The sequence below is a fragment of the Larus michahellis genome, chromosome 11 (genome assembly GCF_964199755.1).
Source record: "Larus michahellis chromosome 11, bLarMic1.1, whole genome shotgun sequence".
NCBI lineage: Eukaryota > Metazoa > Chordata > Aves > Charadriiformes > Laridae > Larus > Larus michahellis.
In genome coordinates this window covers 21432489-21454350 of record NC_133906.1, presented here as the reverse complement: position 1 = coordinate 21454350, position 21862 = coordinate 21432489, and the positions used below count along the sequence as shown (strand labels likewise).

Sequence of the window (21862 nt, the reverse complement as noted above, 5' to 3'; positions counted from 1 at the left end):
TCAGTATTGCCATTAATTGCATAACTTAGGCTAGTCAATTAATTTCTGGTTTTGCTTCCACGTGAGAACGATGCTCTTTTGTCTTTTGTCTTTTCTCTCTTTACAGTTTCTACAGAAAAGAATATTGCCTTTTAACACGTGCGTATTATCTAGTACCTGCACAATGGCAGTAGGGCTTGTAGTGACTGCTGCAGGGTAAATAATCAGTAATAATGGTAGTTATTAACGCACAAAGAATGTAACAACGCTCTTATTTCTGGAGAAATTTAACATAAACTGTGTTTTGTAAACTGGTTTAACTATCTGACCTAGTGAATCCTTTGGCCTCTTTTTCACTTTCCAAAGAAGCTAAACGTTGATGAGCTGTTGGTTGAGGAATGAAGATGTGACCTAAGGACATTGTTGGCCAGTTAATGGAAAAGCAAATTTGGGCTTGAAAATGGCTTGGGTAGTGGATTTCTAGAGCAGGAGTATTCCGTCTTCCAACAATTTTTAATTAAAAGAAGAGCAAGTTAAATGTTTATAAGCTTGGGAAGATGATAAAGAATTCACCCATCTACCAACAAACGTTTTGTAATGCACGTCAAGAGCCTTCCCAGAGTCCTGCTGAGCTTGGTGCCTTTGCTCCGTGTTTTGATTCTGCTTTGAGCAAATGCTGCCTGGAGGAGCTCACAGGGGTTTTGTGGGGAAGTTGCATTGCTACAGGGTTAAGCTAAACCCCACAACCATCACCAAAGGCATTTTGGGCCCCTAGGCATGCAGTGCATTTGCAGTATCTAAATGCACCTCTAATCACGGTGCATGAATATGGTGGGGTCATCTCCCTCCTCATTCCCAAGGTGTTTCTAAGCAGCTTGGGCTCCTCTCCATGCCCAAAAAAGTGGTGAGAGGTTCAGGAAGGGAATAGATATCTCTCTTGAGCGTTGCCATCCTCTAAGAAAAGGGTTTTCAGTTGTGGAGGAGGAACAAAGCGCACCCAGAAGCTGTTCCTTGCTTATATCCCAGTGTGGGTGCTTGTCTTCTCCTCCTCTCCCTGAAGAACAGTCTTGGCATGTGGTGCCAAATCCCATGCTACACGGATGGTTGTGGCCAGACGGTCTGTCCTCCAGCAGCTCCGTGTCTGTCCCACACAACCGCGTGGAAAGGGGGAACGGCCCTGCGAGCCGCCAAGAATATTCTGCAGAATTCCCGCTGCTTTTGGGGTCTGGCGGGCATGTGAGGTGCCGAACAGTTGTGTGGATGGGCTGGGAGGGTGCCTGGGTGCCCCAGCGGGGAGGGATGGGCTGGGGACTGGGTGTCAGCAGGTGGCACTGTCTGCTGCGAGCCGGCCCCATGCTGTCCCTGCACCTCGGGGTGCTCCTGCGGGAGTGGGACCCGGGGAGCCCCGGCTCTGCCTCCCCTCCCGGGGTTTGCAGCCACGTCGTAGGTGCAGGTGCGACACCCCCTGCGTAGGGGGGCAAATCTGGTATTTTTAAGGTGCTGCCGTGACTTAAGGTCTGTGCTCAGCAGGAAATTTAAGGCGCGTTGTACGCCCTGTTTTAAACAGGTATTCAGAGTGATTCTTGATGCGAAGAAAAGCCTTCCCTTGGGATGGGATTGTATCTGTAATAGAAGTAAGGCTTCTACCCCCGCTGCCTCTAATAACTGCAGTTAGAGAATTGCATTTCATCTGCCTGAAATTCTCCTGCCGCTTCGGCGAGACGTTGGACTGATTTCAGCTCTTTCCCCGTATTGATCTGCTGTTGCAGAGCGTTGTTTAAAGGCTGCCCTTCTCCATCCAAAAGGCTTTGGGATCCCGACATCTTCACAGGGTTTAGTGAGCAATTTGGGACCTCAGGATGAATGGTAATGAATAATTGTCAGCAGTTAGCGCTGAGCCACAGCCATTGGAAATGATGAGAAAAATGAAGCGGCTCTTCCTCGTAAACCCTGCAATTGTGGGTTCTCCCTGCCACCGGCGCGGCGGCGGAGGAGCAGGAGTCCCACTGCGGGTCAGTGGTGTTGCAAAAGCAGGGAGACTTTCACCTGCATGCTCTGAGGAACCCTGGGGACAGCAATTGCTGCTTGGAGTGAAAGGGAATGGGGAGCAACCTCCCAGCCCTGCCTGGTCCGTCACGGGAAGAGCGGGAGCGCTCCTGCGGCTCGCGCAGTCCCCGCTCCTGAGCGAGTAGTTTCATCCGTGAAAAATTATAATAAATGCAGCCATCACTGACGGTGGGGTCTGGTGGGTAACCCCTCCTTGTGAGTGTGGGCCACCCCACTCTCCCTCTCCACAGCCCCCTCTCTCTCGGGGCTGTTGAGGGACCAGGGTGTTTCCTTCCCTCCTCCTGAGCACACCGGGGTGCCCTGGCATGGGAGCTCTGCCCGCTGGCTGAGGGAGGAGTGCAGCCCGTGGCTTCAACAAAGAAATAGTCTTTTCAGGTGACGAAACACTTTTTTGGCTGGTTACAGCTTGGAGGTATAGGATGGACCTGGTGAAGGTGGGTGCCGTGCTGCGTGCTGGCGGTGTTTGAGCGAGTCCTGACTGATGTGAAGGATATCTGAGGGGGAGCATCGCTCCTGGTGACGCGTGTCCCACCCTGAGTGAGCTGCCACCATGCTGGTGTGACACATGCTGACTTCCTCCACTCTCCCAGTTGAAGGCCGGCTCCCTTTCCAGCTCCCTGCTTCAGAGGGTTGTGGGGTTCCCTAAACCAAGCTCTGCCTGAGCTGGAGGAAATAAGTGTCATTTCAAGTGCAGAATGAGCTGGGACGTTCTGCCCCAGCTTTTAGCAAAAGCTAAGCACTGCCAGTAGCTCGTGTCGGGTGTCAGCTGTCTGTCTAGCTTCAGTCGTGTCAAACTTTGTCCCCATATTCTGGTACCATCCTCACTGGCCTCTGCATTTTTCCCCCCCCCCCCCCAAGATGTAGGACTTTTTATGGGCCTGTTACAAAAACACTTATAGTGCATGTGCCCCTGGGTGTCCAGCTGGTCCTGGTGGCTGCGTGTCGGTGGTCTGCTCTGTCTCGCTTTTCTCAGATCATTTTCCTTCCAGGTCATTGACTGATGGTGAACAGAAAGTGCTCAAGAAGCCAAGTCACTTGGGGCACGGAGGAGAACAAAGGTGCTCGGTGACGACTCTACTTAGGCAGCCGTGACTGTTTCTGCAGCATTTCTGCTCTCTGAGGTGTACTCTGCGTGTGGTTCCCCTGATGGCCCCTGCCTGGGGCTGGGAGTCAAGTGCAGTCAGCTGGGAGTCAGCTTGGGGTGGCCTTGGGAGAGGCACTTAACTCTCTCCTTCTCACTGATGGGGAAATGGATAAAAATAAAGATGCTCGCCTCCCTCTGAGGGTGGTGAGAGGATTAATTGGTTAATGTTTGCGAAGTGCTTTGAAGTTGAAATAGGACAGATGAGTGCTAACCCGGATTGCAAAAGCTAGATGTGTCATGTGGAGGTAAAGGCTGTGCTGAGGAGGCATTGTGAGCCTTAAACCCCCTGTCCTTCAGATGTCAGGCGCCTCACGGGTTGACCTGTGCTCTGAGGCACTCAAACACAGGGATTAGAGAGAATGACAATTGTGACACCGAGACCTTTCTCTCCCCATTTAGTCCTGGGACAGGCTGTCACGCTGCAGTCCGAGTGGCCAGCTCTGGCTGTAATGGCGGTAGCATCGCACCCTCCTCATCCTTGGGACTGAGCTCGTGTGGGCAAGGAGGGCCGGCACGTTTTACGGGGAGTGAAATCTGGTTCCGGGTTCAGCGTTGGGGAAATCGGAGCTGGAGCGGGGTTGAGCAACGTGGGCTCCCTCCCGGGGAGGAGCGTGAGAACTAGTGCACCCAAAGCAGGAATGTGTTTGGCGACCTGGGTATAAGCCACGGCGGGTGGGGGCGGTGGTGCTGGAGCTGTGTTTAGCCGGGGTGTGTGTCCACCCACTGGCGGTTGCTCAACAGGCTGAAGGAGGAGGAGGCAATGTTTGCTTGGCTGCTCGTGGCACTGGGCACCTGCTGGGGGGTGAGCCTGGTGAGGAGTCCCAGACACAATGGGATGTCCCGTCCCCAGGGAAAAGGGAGCTGCCGTAGGGTGGCTGATGTTCTGGGTTTGGGGCAGAGCGTTCCTGAGGTCTGTGTGCCAGCCCTTAGGACAAACTCTCTGCATGCCATGCATTGTGCTGCCTTGTCCATGTACTGCAGAGCATCCACAGTGGAAGAAGAGAGGTCAAAAACCATTTTCTTTCCTCCTGACGGAGTGGAGAGGGCAAGACTCTGTGCTGCAGGATGAGGAGCAGTGACAGAAGCCAGCAGCAGAGCTGGCTGTCACACCCAGTGCTGTCCTGAGTGGGACCAGACTTGAAACTTTCCTTCTGAAGGACAGAGCGTGTGGAGGTGGGTCAGCATTTGTTTGCTGCCTCTCGTGGACCCTCTTGTCTGCCTCTCATGGCACAAAGTTGCTGGGGGACTGCTGGATGTAGGACCATGCAAGTCTGGCCTCTGTCATCCCATTTCTCCACTGTTTGTGGTCCCTAGCGAGCAGACCACCTCCATAGTCCTTTGGGTTTTTGTCCCTTTTGTGATGCAGGGAGAACGGGAGATGGTGCTGGCCTCTGGGTAAGGAAGGCTGGGGCAGTGAGCTGTGTGAGCCTGGCTTCAAACCAGCAGAAGGAGCTGCTCAGAGCTGTGCCTGGCTGCTGGATGCATTCGTCACTTGTGTGGATCCACAAGAGTTTCAGCCACGGCAGAAGTGTTTGTCTTGGACTCTTGATCTTAGTACGTGGGATCCCCTTTCTCTGTACTTCATGGACAGGTGGTGCTGGGATGGGTGAACTCGTGGACCCCCAATAGGTGTTTGGGACAAAGCAAGGGAAGACCAGACCTAGAGCCACCTGGCCCCGTGGTAGCCCAGAGGCGAGCTGCAGCCCTGCAGTAATTGGCAGTATCTGGGCAGCCGGACCCTCCGGGAGCAGGCTGGGCTTTGGCAAGCAGATCAAGGGATTTGAGTGGGAGAAGATACGCAGCCTCCTAGGGAGGAGCAGCCTGTCGGGGAAGGCTGGGGTGGCAAGGTGGAGTCTGGAGGAGGGTGCAGGTATCTTTCACTTTCATTGGCTTCTCCTGCAAATGTGGGACTGTGAGCCAAGGGGTGTCACTGCAGACAGCAGTCTGGTCCTCGCAGGGAGCCTGCTGTCGTCCCCTTCCTGCCTTCCAAAGCAGGTGGCACTGCTCTGCCCGCACCCGTTCCTTGGCACAGGTTGTATACGCTGCTTGGTGGTTACCTGTGGTTGCTCTGCACCACTCCTTTCCCCTGGGAAGGATCAAACTGCTGCTGCTGCAGCAGCCTGTCATCCAAATGCCTCCAAGTGGGGAAGAGCCTGGGGACCTGTTTTACAAGGGTCAAACAGATGTAAATAGCTTTTCTACAAAGATTTCTGCTCCACTTCCTCCATCCCAAATGCTATAACAGCCCCTGAGGAGGTTTCTTTTTGCTTTGGTTACTGTACCCTGCTGAGGACTCAGCCCACACAGCTGGTTTTGGGCTCTTCGTGGCTTCTTCAAGAAGGCAGCCAAATGTTTGTTTTATGGACACCCTCATAACGCATATGGGTTTTCCAAGGAACAGCCAAAGGCGGGGGGGAGGGGGGAACTATGAGGAACTCTTCATCTGGGTTGACTCACGCTTGTTGCTTCAGATGAGTTTATTATTCACCATGTACCCATTACTGCCTGGGGCCTGCGTAGCTCCACGCTCAAAAAAGATTTTGGGTTTTTTTGCTTAAACCGCATCACAGCAGTGCTGCCGAGAACTTGTTTGCTGTCGCCGTAAGTGCCGTCACTCCAAAGCTCTGGGATGAGGCAGGATGTAACTAACTTCCTCCTCCTTCTCCGTAGAAAAGTGTTTTTTTCCCGGACAGTCCTACCCCACCCAGCCAGAGGAACCCTTCCTCCCAGCAGGAAAACTGTGGTGCCAAGTTAAATGGCATGCAAATACGGTGGTCTCATTTGTGGGACTTTGTAACTACGGCCGCAAGCAAAGGGTAAGAGGGGGGAGGTTAAAGCTTTGCTTGTGACTCCTCTTGTCCTGAGCACCACTGGGGCGCAGGGTGATTAAAAGCGCAAAACTAATCTTGTTTGAAACTGGGGATTTCCCATGGAATGACAGCTCTGCTTTCCAGTGCTGTTGTCTTCTGTGAGTAAGTGTGCTCCCTGGTGAGGGCACTGCATGTTCCCTTTGTAACCCAGAGCGCCGCCTTCTCTGGCGGGCCATGGTGCCAGTGCCAGCAATGCCGTCCAAGGGTATGCTGCTCTGAAACTGGCAGTGCCATTAGGGCAGCCCCACTATGCCTTATTAGAGAAAATAATCAGAACCACTATTTGGGCTTTGGCTTTGGTGTCAGAAGGCCCTGTAGAAGCACGATCCAGTGTTCACGTGCTAGTCCTGGGAGAGGTGAACCTGCAGAGATGATGCTCTAAGGGAGGGTGGGCAGGGGGAGAAAGGAGTTAAGGCCTCTTGGGGAGCAGTGGCATCTGATCTGCTGTTGTGCACCTGAACTATTAGAATTATACTTCTTGGGCTGGGAATTTCTGTCACTGAAAGCTTCTCGTTACAGAAATCGTGTCCAGTGAAGAGGGATGAAACTGTCTCTCCAGTAGCAGGGTGAAACAGCTGTGCAACGCGAGCTCTCCCTTACCTCCCGAACATCAGTGCTGTCATCATGGACCTCAGCAGCAGATGAGCGTGAGTCTGGGGACGTGGTGGGGGACGTAAACCCTGTTCATGTTACTGGATCCTGGGCTCAGCTCTGGGGAAGGTGAAGAGGGTCTTACCCTAACCACTGACTCATTTGGTGGCCAGTGGCAAATCTCTCCTTTCTCCATAGCCCAGCTGATAAACAGCAGACGCTACTCCCAGGTCGGCTTCTTCAGGCTACTGGAAAAAGGACTCAGTTGGCATAAAGCCCCTAGGAGGTGATGGCCAGTTACACAAATAGCAGGTCTTTGTATGCACTAATGGAAGGGCAGCACCTGGGGCTCTGGGAGCAGCTGGGTGGAGAGCTGATCAGATAGCACCTCCCCAGCCAGCTGTTACTGGGGGGGGGAATTTGCTCAATTCCAAATCTAAGTCCCGAAACAGAAGTTGGGGAGTAAGGCAGTGGCAAACCCGTGCTTTGGAGGGTGTGAGATCCTGGGCTAGGACACAGCAGCCCGCTGACAAAGAACAGGTTGCTTATTTTCTTGACACTAAAATCCTTATATCCCCGGCTTGCTGAGTGTGCCCTGTTGTCTACAACACAAATGACCCAGTTTGAACGGACTAGTTAAATCTTTAAGCTACGCTGATGAAACACAACATAAAAAATCTCAGACTGTGCAAAGCATCTTTTCACTTGGGTTCACTTAATTTGTGAAGTGCTGAGGCTAGAAGTGAAGAATGAGACTTGTGATAGAGAAGTCAAGTTCACCGATGTCCTGAAGTTATTCAAGCATCCTGAGAGCTGTTCTTCATTCAGGGCAGAGGCATGGACTTTCCCACATCTCTTTGGTTTCCTCTTTGTTTTTTGATGCTTTTGAGAGCTGTTTTTAGTCTTGCTTATTAATCTGGTTTGCTGCAGTGGTGCCACAGGGAGCCACCGCCGCTGGCGTGACGGGCTTTCAGTCTAATTTGAAACAAGAAGTAACAAGGGAACACAACCCGGAGTGGGAGGCAGAGGGTGTAATGAGATCCCAGGTTTGATAGCCTGCATGTTGCAGAACATGGTGTGTTTGAGCGCCTTCTTTGCAAACCTTGGGTCCCTTTTTGTAAGTTTTAGGGAACAATATCAACCTGAAGGTCAAGATCAATACGTGAAGAATAACAGTGTTGGTTCCAACTGTCCCTGAACTATTAATTTGCCTGTATTTTCGGAGATGGAGAAACTCAGTGGAGGTGGTTTTTTAGACCTGGTGCACAAAGGGTTCAATGGTGCTGTCGGTGGGAGAAGTTACCAAAAGGAACTTCAAAGGTTGCTGCTGCCGTTGAAGCAGTAGCGCAATATGATGCAAAATGAACCAGAGCAGCCAAAGCAGGGGCTGCAGTTCCGGGGAAATTTCGGGGTGAGGAGGGCAATGCACTGGTTTTGACAGGAACAAGGGGAGTTATTAAAGGAAGGATGAGGAATAAGCAAGGATGGAGCTCATCAGCTGCCTTTAAAATGTAGGACGTGGGAAAACTGGGGGAAATGTGTTGGCATGCATCCCAGGCTGCACTGATTTATTTTTAAACAAGGGATCTATCATTATGAGATGTAAAGACTTACAGCAGCTGTTCTCTGCGCAGGGATGTGAAAGTCCTTGGGCATCCTGGGAGTGAAAGTGGATCTTCCCTCTCTCACTCCTCCTTATTCCTCCACAGTAAAAGCTGATCAGCCCCTCCCTGCCAAAAGTGAAGTGCCAAATATTTCCCCTTGATTTATTCCTTTTATGATTAGCTGCCCTCTGTCCTGGCAGCTTGTTCTGGTTCAAAATGTCTGCAGTTACCCTGGGACTGGGGATATTTGGCTACGGTGTTGTGAGTCATGAAGTTTGACTTCCTCAGTTCAAGGCAGCCAGCCAGAAGGACCTGGTTAGCTTGGCCCACGTTGATCAGGAAGCATGGGTGGCTTTGGGAGCTGTGTTGCCCTTTTATAAGGGTTTCTTTGGGCTTCACGCTTCAGTTCCTAAAGCTACTCATGGTAGAAGTGAAATTGTGGGAGGAGGAAGACTAAAGGATCCCTTGCAGGGAGGAAAGTGCCCAAATCTCGCTGGGGAGACCTGGCATGGGGAGATCTGATGGGCTTTGGGGTCAGATCTGTGTACCTCTTTCCAAGGCTGGCGCAAGGCTGGAGCTCAGATAAAAGCAAAGCGTGTGGTTGTTGGCTGGCCGCAGAGAGAAGGTGCTCTGCGGGGAAAAGAGACCTTGCTGCTGGCTCTGCTTCGGCTCCCGAGGGCCGGTCCGTCAGTGGCTCGTGTGAATGTCAGGGTTCAGCTCTCCCAGGCACCAGGCAAAGGGATTATTTCTACCACACATAAAAAGATTTCAGGGTTTGGCATATGCTTTGAGGTTCTCGCTGCCAGGCTTAGTAAAGAGGCTTAGGAGTACTCAAACCAGGGAAATAAATCTGCTGCACCTCTTATCAAAAATAATGGATAGTAGGCTTCAAAGGAAGAGGAGAATCTTTGTTTTGTAGCCTACTTACGTGTCTGGTCTGACTGAGTCTCAACGTTGTCTCTTTGCACTGGTGTAACAGTCAGTGGGGAAATAAATAGAAACCGATATGTCTAGGAATAGATCTGGCGAGTGGGTGGGACACCTCCAGTGCTGGGGAGGCTCTTCAAAGAGAGGAGACATCGTCTCCACCTGGGTTGCTGCCATGGGATGCCGAGGGGCAGGGCTGCGGCTCACCGGGATTGCACGCGGCTGCCCGAGGTGGATTTTTATGGAGCAATCAAGGTAATTAGCAAACACAAGTTTTTCCACGTACCAAACATTGTCGAGGGCAGTAATTCAGCCCCATGCTTGTTATTGTAGTGAGCGTTGGGCAGGAGTGTCCTGGGAATTTGTCACATCCCAAGAGGGGGGGAGCCCATCAAAGTGTCCTCGACTTGCTGATGTTGGCTTGCCACCCTGAAACAAAGGGCTGATGAAACAGCATTAGCCAAGCTGGTTGCTAATGAGGGCCAAAGAAGATCTGGAGCCAGGATTTGTTTATAGCTCTTTGTTTTGTCATTGTTAGGGAGACAGAAGAGGAAGTGTCACTCAGAATATAAATCATGACATCCAAACAAAGGACTGACATCTGGGTGTGATTTTGGATTTCATGTCCTAGGAATCTCCTGAGGTTTAAAGCCCAAAATTTTAGCCCAAGATGTTGGCAATTTGTCCTGTTTTCAGAAGGTTTGGTGTCACTTCAGGACAGGGACAAAGAGGCAGTCCAGATCCCTAGACCAGGACTGCCATGTTCTGAGACCTGAGAAAGTCCACACCAACCCTGAGAGCCTGCGCCAGCTCGGGATAACTCCTCTGCCTGGGTCCTGGATCCGACCGAGGTCGGCTGTGGGTGCCGAGGGGAATAAACAGGGCAAGCACAGGGTAATTCGTCCTGTGATAAAGCTTCATGTGGCTTAGGGACTTGCCAGCCACAGGCTGCATCTCCATCATCATGTTTAATAGCCACTGATGGACCAGTCTGTGAATTTGTTTAATTGACTTTTGACTCCCTTGATGTGTTTGACATCCACAACATCCTGGGGCGATGAGTTCCACAACGCAATTAGATTGTATGGGGAGGGGAAAAAAAAAACACCACTTCCTTTTGTTTGTTTAAGCCTACTATATGATAATTTATTTAGTACCCCTCAATTCTAGTGCTATGAGTAATCCTGAACAACGGCTACTGTTCGTTTTCTCTGGGCCACTCCTGATTTGTGGACTCCGTTGTAACCGTAGCCCCCTCTGTAGCCTGTTCTCCATGACAGGAGTTGCTGCGAGTTTAGACAAAAGCCCTTCCTATTTCTGCTCTTTTCTGTGGCCAGGAGAGGGGCTCTCTGCCCTGTCTAGCTCCCTCCATCCCTGTTGTGATGATGATGAGGAAGGCCATAGTGCCACAACTGTGCAGAATGCTGCAGCTGAGCAGAGCCAGCAGTCGTACAGCAGCACGATAGAAATCATTTGTTTTATCCTCTCTCTTCCCTAAGCTTCTTTAGCTTCCTATCAGGTGCTAAACAGCTCTGATTGCTGCTCAGCAATGGAGTGACACTTATTTGTGACCTTACCCACGGTGTCTCCATACTACACCCCCTGACGGTGATCGCTAATGCAGCGCTGTAATATGCAGGTGTACCATAGCTAGCTTTTTCCCCTAAGTTTCTCATTACTGAAATTTGGCTGCCACTTTCTTGTCCAGCCACTGTCAGGAGCAGCTTTTGCTTTTCTCTCAGTTGACTTGAAGCTTTGAACTCTCCCGAATCATCCCGTTTGTCCCTTTGCTAATTGACTTTTCAGTGTCATTTACAAAAAGCTGAGCTGCAGAGATTCCTGTCGGGTCTCACCTCCACTGGGAGAGCTGACCTCTTATTACCGTTTTCATTTTTAACCATTTTTAACTCAAAGAAGCTGCTGCTTTACGTTATGGTACCTTACAGTCTTCAGAAGCCTTTAGAGGAGGAGGGATCTTGAAATCAGTTCATTAGAAACAGAAGTTCATTGTGTCACGCAGCACCATTGCGTCCCACGCCTGAGGGGACTCTAACGGACTGGTGGGGCAGGATTTGCCTCCCCAAAACCTGTGATGAGTCTTCCCCAGTCTATCACTTCTCTCCGTGTACTTCCTTACCCTGTTATATGAGCCTTCCTCCCTGCTCCCAACAGCGCAGTACGGAGCTTGGGCTGGGTGATCGCGTGTTTGAGCCCCTTCAGTGCTGGGTTGGGGGGGTTTAGTCCCTGACTGTGGCTCCGTTACCAGGATTTACCAGTTTATTGTGAATAAGAGTTAATCTACTATGGGGTTACCTTCCTTGGGGGCTCCCTTAGCCCTGTGATCGTGGACTCTTCAGTGTGGTTTGTTTTTTTTTTTTTTTTGATTAGTGCCTGTGACTTGAAAAATTCTGCTCAGAATACTTGGTATGTTTTGGCACGGTTGCAGATTTTACATTCTAGACTTTGTTTTTACATTTTCATTATTTGGACAGTGCTTCTACTTAGCCTCATTTTGTGTTAATTGTCCCACTTTAAGCGTGCTAGCTTTTATTCTAAATTTTTTTCCCCTTAAGAGATGCATGTTTACTCGAACGACTTCTTCAAATGATCTTCCCGCCTCCTGGGTGTGTTTGTCCGTACTGGCTTTTCCTTTTTAATTTTCTTTGAATGAGTGTCTGTGTTTTTAGGCAGCTCCCGCTTCTAGTTAAGCTTGCAGTAGCAGGTTTGCAAGGCTACCTTCAAGTTTGCCAGATTTGAGGTGCAAAGAGCCACCGGCAATATGCTTGAAATCAACCCCCCTAGTTCCTGGGTGCTGCTCAGGATGTGCTGAAGAAGCAGCTCTCTGCTGCAGGGGTCAGAAATTGCTGCTGGGAAGAGCAGTAGCTTCCCATCTTAAATGCAGACATATTCTCCCCGTCAGTTATCCCATTTGTACAGGGAGACGGACATCTGCCGTTGTTTGTGCTTGTGTCCTCTCATCTCCATCACGGCCTCACGCATCTCCCTTAAGGTTTTGCAGTTGTTGCCCTGTTCTGGATGGGCGGATGATGGAGTAAGTCTGGGCACGGGACCGCAATCCTAGGGACACCGTGGTGCTTGTTGATACAGTTAACTTGGTTGCGCTCTTTGATAAGTTCTCCTTGATGTTTGTCTTAATGCCCAGCTCTTTGATGCTCAGCTCCTCCACCTGCACAGCCTGCGCTCATTCCTGTATAATCCATACCCACTCATTACCGTGTTCTGCTGCTTATCTTCGCTCCACCAGGTTTCTGAGGCGCTGGTTATGTTAATAGCCCCATCTGAAACCAGGGCACTGCTGTTCGCTCACCTTGCTTTTTAGACCCTGGGTGCTTGGATCCACATGCGTACGTGGTGTCTTGTTCTGTTCTCTCTCTCTGCAGGCCCAAGAGGGATGTCTGCTGGCGCTGCAGTCTGCTGTTTCCTCCCTGACGGGTTTTTGCTTCTCTCCTATCCTTTTATTCAAGGATACAATTTTTTCACGACTTCTCCACTGGAGACCGTGTTTTCCCAAACCACATGTCTTGTCAAACTGTTGGCTTTCCCCCAATATTTGGTTTAAGACCTTTCTGTGCCAGTAGCCTTGACCTGTTTTCATTTGGATTAAGCTTTTGGATATTTACTATATAGGATCTACCTACTCAAGCCTGTCTTCAAGGTACTAGAGTCTGAACCTTGCAGTGACTCTGGATTTCATTATAGGGCACTGGGGGAAGCACTTCTGAGCGTGTTACTGAGTTGGTCCTGGCCTTTAGCCTGGTAGCTACTTGCTGAATCTTGCCTTCAAGATTGTTCTCTCCATCCTGCGTTGGTGGTGGCCATGTGGACCACACCATGAGTTCTTCCTCCGCTCAGAGTAAGGGACAGTCCAGATGTGAGACCACCCTGTTGGCATCCAGCAGGCAATTGATGTTCTGGTCCTCAGTTGTCTTGTTTCCATTGCACTGACCTTTTTCATCCTGTTGGCAGAATCCACTGTTTTCAGAGGGATATCCTTAGTGTGAAAGGATATACCTCCCTCCTCAGGCAGTTTTTTGGAGCTGCTGGTCTGCGTGAGTGCTCCATGGTGTTCCAGAATGTGTCACTGCTATCTCTCTGGTCCCAGAAGACCTCCAGTTTGGCCGTTCTTGCTATAAGACTTGGCATTTTGGGGTCCGTGGCTACCCTTCACAATGTGCAGACCTGAGTGATGTGCCCATGACCAGCTCTAACTCACGTGCACAAAGCTGTCCAGCTGCGTATGTGCAACAAGTCTAATGGAGCTCAAATCCTCAGCATGGATCCTCTGCTCACACCTTGTGATCCCATTAAGATAGACTAATTGGGATGATCATCTGAAAAGGGTCTTCAAACATCCACTAAACAGGGGCAGACCAAATAAATTATTCCCTTGAACAGTACCGTAATCATGTGTAAATGCTTATACTTTTTTTTTTCTTGTGGGATTTTTGCACCTTTTCAAAGCTGTTGCTTTTTGAAAGGTCCTACAAATATCCAGCAAGAAGCTACAGGGACGTCTAGCATTCCTGAGCAAAACTTAACCGTTTGTCCTGTTGCTCAGTGGTAAGGTGAATTCATGTCCTGTCACTTAGTGATTCAAAATCCCCTCCGTTGCATTCTCACCTCAAATTCAGGATCCCTTGTGAATCCTGGGAAATTCCACTAAAGCACGTAGTCTAAGCATCCCACAGGGGCCTCAAACGTAACCCCACGCAATGCAAGTGTTTGTTTTGAACGTGGCTGGGGTGTTGCAGTGACTTGCAGTTATTGTTGTAGTGATTTGGATAATTTAAAAGTGAGATGTTTTGATTTTATGTGGAAGGCGGAGTATAGAAAAGCTCGAGTATGAAGCAAAACATCTTATTTGGCCTGAAATTTTTTTTAACTCTCCTCGACTTTTTTTTCTAGAATTGATAGTGAACAGAAAATGGGTATTAGCACCACTGTGACCTCGGCGCTGTGTATATGCACTCAATTAGGAGAAAATATTACAACAAAAGTTGCCCAGGTTTCTTAGTAAACATGAGAGACTTATTATTTTTTTGTTATTAATTAAATCTCCAGCCTGAAGATATGCTAATTATCTTAGATGTCAGTCTAATCTCTAGGAGAGCATCTTCAAAAGCATGGAGGGGAAAAGCCTAGGGCATACGGATATGCTGTTTTTCAGTTTTATTTGATGCCATACCTTGAAAACAAATAATAAATTCCATTTAACTGCTTGCTTTTGTAAACCTGGTAGTGGGTGTAGCTCTTAGGGTGGGATTTAAACCAGATATCTGCAGCCAGAGGATTGCTTTGAGTTAATTCTTGTTTCGCTCAGAGCAGTGATTTATTTATTTTTTTAAACCCTTTTCTTTCAGCTTGTGGATTCCTTTGGACGCCTCCCATGGAAGGTGCAATTCCTTAAAAAGAAAACCAAAACCAAAAAACCACCCACTTCCCAGTAAGTGTATTATTACATAGCTGGTAGAAATGGCTTTTCTTTGTTACCTCTCACAAACCATGTAGCAGCAGTCCAGAGATTCCCAGAGACTCATGTGTTTGGGGCAGAAAGCCACTGGATAAAATTGTCTTGGTAAAACATTCAGACTAAACTGAAAATTTGCCGGTGACATGGGATGCTGTGAACAGCTCTTCCCTGCACGGACCCAAGCGCCGTTAAATGGTCACCCTTTGTTTCCACCCTGGTGTTGCTTAGTTGTGGCTTCTAGTCTTCGGATCCTGTTATTCCTCTGCCAGGCTGAGGAGCCCATTAGCTGTGATAGGCCAATCAAACATCTAATTGATGTAGTGATGTGGTTACTAGTGACGACAGGCAGATGAACCTGATGACCCAGGAGGTCCTTTCCACTTCTGCGCTCCATGGAGGAAGCGCAGTGTTAATGCCAGAGTAAATCATGGATGTCTCTCTGTCCTACACCTTTGGAAGTAGGCTCCATGGCAGGTCCAACAATTGTGATTAACAAGGCGAAGTGTCCCCTAAAGTCAGGACACCAGGCAAACAGCCCATGAGACCAAACATGTATGGCAATGAATACAAGAAGAAAATAACATTTGGATGCTGATAGTTGTATGCTGCATCTGGTCCTGAGCCAGTGATGGGTGGACAGATGTTCTGGACAGGCAGGAGGTCGCACAAGGATGAACCTCTGCAGTGAAGGCAGGTGGGTCATGGGACAGGCAGCAACAGAGATCAAGCGTACACGTAACAGATTCAGAAGGGAGAGAAAGGAGAAGGGCTCTGTAAATGCGGGAGACCTACCTTGCCACAAGCAGAGGCTTCATTTCACTGAAACGAAGGGGGAATTCCTGGGGCAGCAGCTGGGTCCCTGCTCCCCAGCCCCAGGGCTCCATCTGTCACTGGGCTCCTTGTTTCAGTGCTGCAAAGGGGAGGTCTCTCACATGCAACAGTTGATATCAGTTCTCACAAAAGGTGAAAATGCAAGATTTATGCAAACTTACTAAATTATATTCAGAAGGCTCCATTCCTGCAGCCCAAATGTTGGATTATGGCCTTATTTTCAGTTGGGAAACAAAGAGTGAATACAATCCCAGCCCTCGAAGGGACCGCAGGCTGGGACATCCCAACAGTCCACGAGGAAAGACAACTTGGTTGTTGGACTTGCACCATCATGGACAAACGCTTGGAGAATGTTCAGTCAAGACACTGGGTATTTTAGGACAAGGTGAACGCCAACAGGAGCTGGGCTCCTTTGCCGCATACTGCCTATTTGAAGTTTCCTTGGTTTTACCCTTCTGCCAGGCACTGACTGGTGATGAAAAGTGCCAGATCGTGATCTAGATGTTCCTCAAAAACTGAAATAGCACTGATTTGGGTCTTTCCCTGGCCTTGTTTCAGCTCTGGGATGCTGTTGGTGTCTGCCACATGCCACTCCCAGTAGCCAATTTGTTAATCAATCACTGCTGGTGAACACAGCGCTTCCCATTGCTGTCATTAGGCATTTGTTTGCTGATCTGCTCCCCACTAGACCGGTGACCCGCCTGCAATGGGATGCTTATTAAGTTGGGTATGGGTGCACAGGCCAGTGCGCTGTGTGAAACAGCGTTATTAAACGCAAGCGAAAAGCCACAGGTAGTTAAAGGTAATCAGGCAAACCTCAGGGCTCCTCGTGGCAAGCACATTCCTGCTGCAGGGATAACAGAGCTCTGCGTGTGGAGGAGTGCCTATGGAAAAGGCATGGTTTATAGCAGTCCTCGGGGAAACAGGTTGGGTTAAATGTGTGCTGAGCTCCTGTGAAGTGCATGTGCTTGAGAAGCAGACAAAAGGACCCTGAGGATGGTTTGCAGTGGCTGATGGAATGCTTCAGGCAGCACCAAATAGGATGAAAGAGCCCAAAAGACCCACAAACTCTTTGAGAAAGGTTCTTTCCCCCCTCTTTGATGGAGGGTAAGTGGGAGGCCAGAGAAGTGTAGAACCAAAAGAGGAACCAACAGCATAGGTGTAGTCCCTGGTGATGTAGAGAAGGAAGATGGTTCACTCTTCTCTCCTCCAGGAGAAAGGCAAAAGAAAGACCAAGACTGCCATGGTAATCAGCCGTGGAAGGTGCTGGAGATGCTGGAAGGTGCCTTTAGCTCAGCAGATGACCAATTGGTGAGTGTTTAGCCATGATCCACACCTGTAGGGAAGTCCAGGGGCAGGCCAGACCCATGGGGTGGGCAGGACCTACAGTGTGTCTTCCACGCTGCAGTGTGTGTGCCCCAGCTCGCTGGCCACGTGGACAGGTCTTGATGGGGTGTTTCTTCAGCCTTTGTGCAGTTCAGAGTATGGCCAGAGCAACCTCTTCTCTGCCCAGCGTGAGCAGAGTTGCTGGTGTCTGTCCAGAAGGTATTGTGTAGACAAGTCCTGGTGTCGAACACTAACGAGGGCTTTGCTGCGGGACACAAAGAAGTCTCATGTAGGTGTGTAAGGGAAGCCATGCTAGCAGGAATTTGTCATGGTGTCCTAATGCTGTTGCCAGAAAGGGCCTGGCAAACACTCCCTCCAGAGCACAGGGATTAATAGTTCAGTAGCAAGCATATTAGCTGGAAATCAGGTACAAACTTGCAAGGGATTTGATGACTGCAGACTTGCACTCGGGAGTATTTGACCACAGTGCAGAGGAGCAGACTGCAGGGTTAGTGAATGCCTGCACGAGACATGCGTTTTGGTGTGTGAGTGGAGAAAGCTGAGCAGTGAGGACTGAATGGAGATGGTTTCTTGAAGTGTGTTAGACCTAAAGCAGCTTCCCGAAATCCCGATGCGTTTCTGGTGGTTCCTCTCCCCCCGATGCACCGAGGGTTGTGCCATTAGCTTTGATAAGGCTGAACTATTCCTTTAGCAACCAGAGTGATGCTCTTGAAGGTGGTGATGCTGTTTGACAGCATGCCTCCCTTTCCCATGGGAAGGTGTTTAAACCTTTTTACATCTCACACAAAGGGACCAAACACAAATATTCATGTCAGTTGTATGCTCTCCCCTAAATCTGGGGGATATGGGAGGAGAAACAGAAGATTATGGGAAATCCATAGTTCTCATGCAAACATATTCTACTTTCAGTTGTAGTTGCTTATTTTTTTAGTGAAAAGTTGACAATTTTCTTTAGAAATTATCCCTGTTGGCTTGCAAGCACCTCTAGTCAGAATTCATGGCAGCAGATGGCTCTAGTAATGCCACTGTTGTCGTCTTTCAGATACATGCCCAGAAATGCTTCATTCTCAGTTATCTTCTACAGAGAAAAGAAATTCAGGGTCCAATCTTTCCATAGGTTTCTCCAGAGGAACGGCTGGTGCTGTGATGGGTCACATGCGCGGCTATAGGTACCTGCCATCAGGCTGGCTGTGGGATATGGCAGAGATCAGAGTTTCGCGGTGCAATTAGCGGAGCGGGGCGTGGTGATACTATAATCTAAGAGCAACCAACACCCACATGGGGCATGTTTTTTGGCCTCCTGCGATGGGTACTGCCACTTAGGCCACCACACCCTGCGGCCAGCTCCGACATTATAGAACCTTTACTACTGATAAAACATAAATAATAATTTTGCAGAGAGAAAAACACTATGTTCTTGTCCCTCGTCGTTCATGTGGGGACAGCTGGTGGTGAGGGTTCTTGGGTGACATGGAAGGGCTCAGCCCTCACTGGAGGGTAGGTTATTGCTACCCCTTGTTGGAGTGGTGCTTCCAGGGTCCAGCTGGCAGCGCAGGATGGGGCAGCCTTACTCAAACGGGTCACTTTGTGCTGTGTAATCCTTTGTGCGCTGTGCTCATGGGCTCTCCAGGCACTCTTCTCACTGTCTACAGGAAAACAATCCCGGGACAGATTTTTCTTCCTCTGTTGAAATTCTGCTGTTTCAGCAGCCCAGTGACAGTCATTGTCTCTTATTTCCATGTGTGAGTTGAAACCAGAGGCAGAAAAACTCCTACTTTGTTCCCAAACAATGGGGCTGTGTTTTTCCACATGATGACTCCGGCTTTTCAGCCGGTGTGCCATGCTTCGCTTCTAGCTGTGGCCCATGGCTGGTGCTCAGCAGAGGCTGGAAAATACCCACAATGAATCCGGGTGGTTGTGCAATGCTGCACATGAAGTAAAATTCCTTTCTAACCCCTGCAGGCGATCAGTTTACGCCCTGAATGATGAGATTTTGATTACCCTTATCTAAGCTACAAATACTGTTAACGGCCGTGAAATCAGCTAGCTGTGGTAAGGCCCATCAAAGCACAGATCTTGGTGGCCTTCTGGGGCTGCAAGTCCTTTGCAGCTCCATGGGATGTCGTGGTGCTTTGCCATGGGAAATCCTTTCACTCTGCAGATGTTACTTGCTGAGGCCTTGTAGATCAAAACCCAACTCCCGCCATCTCCAGCCTAACAAATACCGCCCTGGAAAGCGTTGACAGTAGGAATGGCAGGCTGCTTCCCCAGAGTCGGCGGGGAGAGCTTGTTGCTTCGATGTTGGATGTCCCTCTGAATGCAGAGACTGTTTCCAGCGTCCCCAGCCCCACATGGCATTGGTTATAGCGTGGGGTGCAACTCTGCTCTCCCAGCTAGCGCAGCTTCCCAGGGCAGCTTCATTCTTCTGTGAACAAAAGTTACTGAGCTGTGGGGAGGCTCCTGGCTGGAAGGTGGGACCTTTCCACAGGCCAGAGTGAGACCTCTGGGTGGAATGGGGCTGGATGGTGTTAGGCACTAGGATGCATCTCTCCCCTGGATTCCTCTGTCTGGTATTTCACATACAGGAAAAGATATTGAAAAAAAGCCCATCCAGCAGTGAGCCAGAGCTGCTTGTACCCTTCAGCCTGGTGGGTGGGAAGGAAAATTGATAAGCTGATCAGTTCTCAAGGCCAGGAGAGATCAATAGGACCAGTCGGTCTGGTGTACTGTGCAAACCAGACCGTAGATGATACTGGTGATTCCCGTACCAGGCCCGCCTGAGAGATAGCATTGTTGTTTTGACTTGTGGGAGGATCTCTCGCACCGCAGGGATGAATTCCAATACAAGACCAGGGATGAATAGACTGAAATAGGTGTGACCCAGAGGATAATGCGGCCCTCTGCATCTTAATGTACCCATCTGTGAAATGCAAATAATAACAGGGGAACCTTGTAGGGATTCATTAGTCCTTTGAAGATGGCATGTGTTACACGCTATTATTGTGATCTTCCAAAGTTGGCCTCATCCCTGCCTTTTGGACATACACCTCTCGCTGTTGCTCACTTCCTGATTCATTTCCCCCTCCTCCCTGGCACCGTCAAGCTAAGTCAGCAGCGGCAAAGGCCTGTCCAGGACAGTCAGCCCCATGTCATGGTGTCTCATGGCCTGGGAAGGGTTGCGGAGATGAGGCCCATGCTCCGGTTCAAGCGCAAACTGTTGGAAGCCGCTGCCATTGCTCTGCAGATGTGGCAGGGAGACCAGGGCCTTTCTGTGCCGGAGGGTGTACAAACGGCATGTAAGACAGTTCATAACCCAAGATGCTTTTTGTGACTTTTAGATCAGAGCTAAAAGGTGGATTTGGGCGGGAAAGGAAACCTGGTGACGGGGAAGGGTGTGGCCCATGAGACACCGGGACCTGAGGAGGATGCAGTGGATGCTGGATTTAGGGGAAGTTGATGGATGCTCTTGGTGCACAGAGATTTGCAAAGTAACTAGTCCAAATTAAGTTTATTCGTATTCTTTCCTTTTGAAGCAGTGAGTCCACTCAACACAGATTTTTTTTTTTTTTTTTGGGGTGGGGGGGTATGTTTTATTTTTCAGTGAAGCTTGTTGCCGTGCTCTGGACATGTTCCTGAAAAGATTTTTGCTGAGGCTTAACGTGCTCTAGGATGCGCAGGACTTGCCGTGCACCTGCTTCTCAGAGGTAGATGGAATCAGGAAATTCCTCTCCTGGCCTCTAGCAGCTCGCCCTCCTCAGTGAGCCCGCAAAGAGGGAATAGTGCTCCAGGACTCTGAGAGTTAACGCACTCTGCTGCTGCATTTGCAGGGATGCAGCCAGGTGGCGTGGAGAGTCAGCTGCCGTGCTGCTGAGCTGGGTTGCATGCCCAGCACCAGGGTGGGAAATGAGCAGCCGATTGGGAAGGACTTTTTCACTGGGTCAGACTGGTGGAGCTCTGCTTTGGGCTCAGGGAGCTCATCCTGTCCGAAGGAGAAGGACCGTGGCGTAGACCTTGGGTACCTGCAGTGACGGTGGGATTTCAGGATGAGCAAGACTTGTTTCCCTGGAGATCTGGGCAGCGCTCACTTGAGAGCTGCAGCAGCTGTAGGTATGAAGAGGGGAGCTCTGAGACACGTGGCTGTTGCAGTCCAGCAACTCAAACTCGTTTCCATTAGCATGGGGCTGACTAGCTTGTTGGCTGATTGGCAACTGGGTTTTGGTCACAGAATTACGTGCAAGCAAAAGGGTTAGTTCTAGTGTGATGAATCTTGTTCTTGCGTGGGACACATGTGGATGAGGTGCCTCCCAAGCTGTGCTGAGGAGGTGGGTGAGATTCATGGCTCTTCTTCCAGCAGAGTCTAGCCCAGGGTGGGTGCCTAACTGGATGTCTCTGGGAGGCAGGAAGCCATCTTGATGTGGCGGTTGCCAGCAGAGACGAGTCCTTTTACCAAGCACCAGGCAAGATGCACAGGACAGACTTTCTCTGAGGGCGCCACTTATGCAGATGCAGCCCAAAAGGTTATGTTAGCTTGCAACGTCAGCATGGCAGCACAATAATCTTCCCTTGATATTTTTTCTTATTTGGCAGCTGCAGATGAGCCCAAAGTGAGCTGTAAGGGGCTGGTTGCTCTGAACCCGAAGCATTAATAATGCAGAGAAAATGATTAAAAATGGGTAAGTGTCTTTGAACTCCCTGCATTTTGAAATGTCCCACTTTGGAGAGGTAACTCATTAAATAGTGCTGAAGGTGAGAGCTCTGGACTCTGCTTTGGCTGTGAAGTAAGATGCCATCTACTCTGGTTTCCTTTGTTAAGTATGTCAACAACTATGCCTCTGCTCTTTTAACCCTGAGGGTCTCCGGGTTGAGGGGGTATAGTGGTGGCCTGGGAAAGAGAGAAGTATCAAAATTTCAGAGAAATTAAGCAGTGTTGCTGGTGGGGTTCATCTGAGGTGGAAGAGATGGTGGGGAGGTGAAAAGTGTGTCAGTTGGGACAGAAAAGGACGGCTCTGGT

General features: G+C 49.8%; 1 protein-coding gene across 13 annotated transcripts in view; it reads left to right on the top strand.

The window, feature by feature from the left end:
* LOC141749985 (serine protease inhibitor Kazal-type 5-like) overlaps positions 1-21862 on the top strand; it is a 115355-nt gene that overhangs the window by 72548 nt on the left and 20945 nt on the right. For 3 of the 13 annotated variants that reach the window (XM_074604352.1, XM_074604351.1, XM_074604347.1), the window contains exons 2-5: positions 5861-6006; positions 6580-6707; positions 14564-14646; positions 21439-21524. In XM_074604352.1, coding sequence (XP_074460453.1) covers positions 21521-21524 — 4 coding nt within the window. In that variant the 5' untranslated portion in view covers positions 5861-6006; positions 6580-6707; positions 14564-14646; positions 21439-21520. The remainder of the gene's footprint in view (positions 1-5860; positions 6007-6579; positions 6708-14563; positions 14647-21438; positions 21525-21862) is intronic. The other 10 variants (XM_074604346.1, XM_074604345.1, XM_074604344.1 and 7 more) reach the window with 6 other exon arrangements.